General features: G+C 40.5%; 1 protein-coding gene across 3 annotated transcripts in view; it reads right to left on the bottom strand.

Moving 5' to 3' along the window:
* HOMER1 (homer scaffold protein 1) overlaps positions 1-6,000 on the bottom strand; it is a 164,073-nt gene that overhangs the window by 109,582 nt on the left and 48,491 nt on the right. For all 3 annotated transcript variants that reach the window (XM_073623798.1, XM_073623784.1, XM_073623791.1), the window contains one exon: positions 2,157-2,249. In XM_073623798.1, coding sequence (XP_073479899.1) covers positions 2,157-2,249 — 93 coding nt within the window. The remainder of the gene's footprint in view (positions 1-2,156; positions 2,250-6,000) is intronic.

Here is a 6,000-nt window from a genome sequence, read left to right as displayed (position 1 = left end):
TCTGTCAAATGAACTAGACTGGAGAGAGGACAAGAAAGAAGTCTCAGGGTTAGTAATCAAATGCTGAGCTACAGAAAAACACTCACAAATGACGGTAAGACCATTCCCTGTCTTAAGACATGGATCATGGGTACTCTTTCAAATCCTTGGAGTCCTCTTTCACTTTCATTTCAGTTTTTTTTCTGGTTTGTAAAGCAAATCATGCTGATTTGCACTGCTGTCCACTTTAACCAAAAGTCAAAGCCCCCCTCCCCTTAGTAGAGACAGATTTCTAGCCCTCGAATTCTGCACCCACCACTGTTTGGTGGTACCCTGTCCAAATGTAGCATTAACTAAATAACATCTGGTCAAATGGTGTAAAACAGACAGGTGCTAACCAAATACCGAGTTGACTTTCATGCTGCCGTCTTTGTTTACCTGCATTTGATGCAACATATCAAAAAATGGATAAAAGATCTTGCGAGCTACCGGAAATAATCACTTCAGATTTTTATATATGTGCAATAATTTTTCAGCTGCTGGTACTGTTCACATTCCCATATATATGTGCTAAACAGGATGGTGTAGGCAGTAGCAGCTCTCCTAGGACGAGCACCTGCGGATAAACGAACGGACTCATTCGGGTTATATACAGATCTGTTTGATACAGAGTGGTGCGCTATAAGCACCTTCGATGTGCGAGTACCCTGATTGAATATTTTATATTAATGTGGTTTTTAAAATGATAAAGCATCATGTAGCTTGTCTTTTATTTATGCACTGAGGATATACCCATAGAATGGTTCAGGAACCTCAAAAGTCCATACAGAGCCCAGGGCTGTTTGACCAAACGTAAGGTGATTTTAACCGCTTCAGCCCCGGAAGATTTTACCCCCTTCCTGACCAGAGCACTTTTTGCGATTCGGCACTGCGTCGCTTTAACTGACAATTGCGTGGCCGTGTGACGTTGCACCCAAACAAAATTGACGTCTTTTTTTCCCCACAAATAGAGCTTTCTTTTGGTGGTATTTGATCACCTCTGCGTTTTTTAATTTTTGCGCTATAAACAAAAGAAGAGCGACAATTTTGAAAAAAAAAAAAAACGTAATATTTTTTACTTTTTGCTATAATAAATATCCCCCAAAATATAAAATATATAAAAAAACTATTTTGTTCCTCAGTTTAGGCTGATGTGTATATCTTCTACATATTTTTTGGTTAAAAAAAAAAAAAAAAAAATCGCAATAAGCGTATATTGATTGGTTTGCGCAAAAGTTACAAAATAGGGGATAGTTTTATGGCATTTTTATTATTCATTTTTTATTATTAATGGCAGCGATCTGCGATTTTTATCGGGACTGTGACATTATGGCGGACACATTGGACATTTTTGACATTATTTTGGGACCATTGTCACTTATGCAGCGATCAGTGCTATAAAAATGCACTGATTACTGTGTAAATGACACTGGCAGGAAAGGGGTTAACCACTAGGGGGCGATGAAGGGGTTAAGTGTGTCCTAGGGAGTGATTCTAATTGTGGGGGGCGGATGAGCTACCACTCACATGACTACGATCACTGCTCCCGATGACAAGGAGCAGTGATCTTTGTCCTGTCACTAGGCAGAACGGGGAAATGCTTTGTTTACATAGGATGCATTAAGGTGAAAAAACATGAGGGTTTACAACCCCTTTAACTGTGCGGTCACACGCCCCGAGGTGAGGATAATCACATAAGAGGGGGGGGGGGGGCACAAGAGTGTTGGCACTTTGGATAAGTTTGGAGCACCATCACAAGGATCAATTTCAACTGAAAATTCTTAAGGATATCGATTGATGGACTTATATTATTGAGCACTTTAGTGCACATATGGAATAGAACATATTATTAATTAGGTTTGTAAATGTGTAATTATATGTATTGCATATGTTGTTAGCACATTAGCACTTTATGTATGTATGGACCAGAATCATATTGCTCTATACACTTGTTCAGTTAATATTGAGCATTGATATGTATTTTTGCACAAATTCACAGGAAGTATTTTATTTCAGAGTATAGCGCGGCACATTGGTTTTATTAATTATTTGATATAACATATATGTTGTATTTTATAATACAGCTATTACGCCTGCAAAAAAAAAAAAAAAGACAAAAAGAGGTTCCAATGCATTACCTGTGAAGGCGTACTAGTAAGTTCCATTTTTTCTTGGGATTTCTCCTTTGCTAATCGAGCAGCTTCTTTAAATTCCTGAAATTTTTCTGCAAACTGCATTAAGAAAGAATATACAGTGAATATCCAACAAGTAATTGTGCAGAAGCAGAAGGGAATTATTACATCGCCACAGCATGGACAAAATTAATTATGTGCTGTATATATACTATATTTTCAAAAGTATTGGGACACCTGCCTTTACACGCACATGAAATTTAATGACATCCCAGTCTTATGCCCCGTACACACGGTCGGACATTGATCGGACATTCCGACAACAAAATCCTAGGATTTTTTTCCGACGGATGTTGGCTCAAACTTGTCTTGATACACACGGTCACACAAAGTTGTCGGAAAATCCGATCATTCTGAACGCGGTGACGTAAAACACGTACGTCGGGACTATAAACGGGGCAGTAGCCAATAGCTTTCATCTCTTTATTTATTCTGAGCATGCGTGGCACTTTGTGCGTCGGATTTGTGTACACATGATCGGATTTTGTTGTCGGAAAATTTTATAGCCTGCTCTCAAACTTTGTGTGTCGGAAAATCCGATGGAAAATGTGTGATGGGGCCTACACACGGTCGGAATTTCCTACAACAAGGTCCTATCACACATTTTCCATCGGAAAATCCGACCATGTGTACAGGGCATAAGTCCGTAGGGTTCAATATTGAGTTGGCCCACCCTTTGCAGCTATAACAACTCCAGGTCTTCTGGTAAGGCTGTCCACAAGGTTTAGGAGTGTGTGTCTATGGGAATGTTTGACCATTCTTCCAGAAGTGCATTTGTGAGGTCCGGCACTGATGTTGGACGAGAAGGCCTGGCTCACAGTCTCCGCTCGAATTCATCCCAAGGGTGTTCTATCAGGTTGAGGTCAGGACTCTGTGCAGACCAGTCAAGCTTATCCCTGTCTTTATGGACCTTGCTTTGTGCACTGGTGCGCAGTCATGTTGGAGCAGGAGGGGGCCATCACTAAACAGTTCCCACAAAGTTGGGAGCATGAAATTATCCAGAAGGTCTTGGTATGCTGACGCCTTAAGAGTTTCCTTTACTGGAACCAAGGGGTCAAGCCCAACCCCTGAAAAACAACCCCAAACCATAATCCCCCTCCACCAAATGATTTGGACCAGTGCACAAAGCAAGGTTCATAAAGACAGGATGAGCGAGTTTGGGATGGATGAACAGTCTTCCCAGAAGAGTTCAAGCTGTTAAAGCTGCAAAGGGTGGGCCACCTCAATATTGAACCCTACAGACTAATGCCCCGTACACACGGTCGGATTTTCCGATGGAAAATGTCCGATCGGAGCGTGTTGTCGGAAATTCCGACCGTGTGTGGGCTCCATCGGACATTTTCCATCGGATTTTCCGACACACAAAGTTGGAGAGCAGGAGATAAAATTTTCCAACAACAAAATCCGTTGTCGGAAATTCCGATCGTGTGTACACAAATCCGACGGACAAAGTGCCACGCATGCTCAGAATAAATAAAGAGATGAAAGCTATTGGCCACTGCCCCGTTTATAGTCCCGACGTACGTGTTTTACGTCACCGCGTTTAGAACGATCGGATTTTCCGACAACTTTGTGTGACCGTGTGTATGCAAGACAAGTTTGAGCCAACATCCGTCGGAAAAAATCCGAGGATTTTGTTGTCGGAATGTCCGAACAAATTCCGACCGTGTGTACGGGGCATAAGACTGGGATGACATTAAAGTTCATGTGCGTGTAAAGGTAGGTGTCCCAAAACTTTTGACAATATAGTGTATGCTTTATTGCATTGTATGTAATGTCCTTTGCCCTTTTAGGAAAGTTGTGTTCATGCCACTTTAAGAAACTATTGGAAGAGAAGTCTCTAGATAAGGAAAAACAACAACAAAAAAAGGCTAAAATTATTTCCCGGTTTCATAATCTTTACTTGTGCCCTAAAAAGGCAGCTTGATAATCTATTGTTCAGGTTTGCAGCCACTAGGGATGTATAACATGTATTATTCTTCTGTTTTCTATCTTGTCTTAGGTTTTTTTCTCATAAATATCAAGAAATGTCCTCTGTGTCCATACAGAGTTGAATGGCTGAAAGCCACTGGCTGCGTAAAATTATTTCAGTTAAAATGTAAATTTTTTCCTTAAGCAAGTTAAAGTCCAGCAATATCCACACCATTCAGACAAAATTTCTCAATTTTAAATAGATGTTATTGTGTCTCATAGCACAGTCTGGCTATGTAACCCTGTTAACTTATGTCATGTTCAGTTATATATTCAAAGCTGCCACATAATATTTTATAGTTGGATCCAGGCTTGTTGTGAGGTTTATTTTACATCTACAAAAGAAAAGGAGGAGGTAGAAGTGGTTAGGAAGGCTTTCATGAGGAAATGGGCCCATAGTGGATATTACCCATGTGATTAGGGTCAACCGTAGTCCAGAAAGACCAGCAGGTGAGGACTCTTGATGCTTGTAGATCTGCACTCTGAACCTGCTTCCTCAATATTTATGCAATGTGGCTTAACAGAGTTCATAGGGGAGGACCATCACACACATACCAAGTAAATTGTAAACACTGAATTCCAGGTAGAAAGTGAAAGCCTTGTTAGTTACCAATACTGGCAACTACAAAGTTGTCCTTAAAAAAAAAAAAAAAAAAATTATATATATATATATATATATATATATATATATATATATATATATATACCACAATTTCTAGTTGGTATATTATTGTCCGTTTTCCATGAATTTCAGGTATAAATCTTTGGTTAGTGATTGCTTACCTATTAGGCAGTTGTTGCATTTTTGATATATGTAAAAGTAATGCCATTCTGTGCTCTTGTAGCATAAAAGACCTTACAAAAAAGTGTATCTAAAAAAGGAGAAGTATCGCCAATGCCATTTTGGCTATACTTCTCCTAAACGTGGACCACAGCAGTGCAGCTCATTCTGCACTTCTGTGCTACGTATTCAGCTGACAGCGGGCTGACGTCACAGAGCCAGTCAGGCTTTGAAAAGATCCCGACCATATGGTGGGGATCTGCCTAGAAGCCTGGACCGACAGCTGGCTCAGGCTCTCAGCAATTTGCTGAGAGCCTGATCCAGCCCCTCCTGCACCCTCCACAGCCCAGTGCTCCAGTGCAGGGGGCAGAGCAGAGAGCTGGAGACTGACAGTCCACAGCTCTCTGTTCACAGAAGGCTAAGGGCTGAGCGATCAGCAGTCTTTGATTGTTCTCAGTGCAGAGTCATCAGACATATGTAGCACTGAAGCACTGATCCAAGGTGAGTATAAATGTTTTTTTTTTGTTTTTTGTTTTTTTTTTTTAGGTCAATGCTTTTTTTTGTAGGAAATAAGGTCCAGAAACTCCTGATTGCTGATACCAATGTTTTGTGGACCTACTTTACACTTTCAATAACTTATAACAGAGGTATACTATTGGGTCAAAACTTGGTGTATGCTATGCCAATGTCACACATTTTGGGTGCTGTCCTTTTTTAGCAGTCAGTGTACTGTAAGTGCCAACAGATCAACCAAAATCAAGTCATCACATACTTCATGATTTTCTCCTTATCCTACCAGCATGCCTCACATTTCTGCTTCTCTAAATACAAACTGTGTATACATCTAAAGTGATTGTAAAGTCTCTTTTTTTAGTTAAAAATAATAAACATACTATAAATACCTGCCCTGTTTAATGGTTTTGCACAGAGCAGCCTAGATAGTCTTCTTCTCAGGTCCCTTTTCAGCTCTCCTGGCCCCTCCCTCCTGTTGAGTGCCCCAACAGCAAGCAGCTTGCTATAGCGGCACCTGAGCTGAGC

Source organism: Aquarana catesbeiana, linkage group LG01 (genome assembly GCF_042186555.1).
Source record: "Aquarana catesbeiana isolate 2022-GZ linkage group LG01, ASM4218655v1, whole genome shotgun sequence".
Classification (NCBI taxonomy): domain Eukaryota; kingdom Metazoa; phylum Chordata; class Amphibia; order Anura; family Ranidae; genus Aquarana; species Aquarana catesbeiana.
The sequence above is the reverse complement of the archived record's forward strand: the minus strand, read 5'-3'. Positions and strand labels throughout refer to the sequence as shown.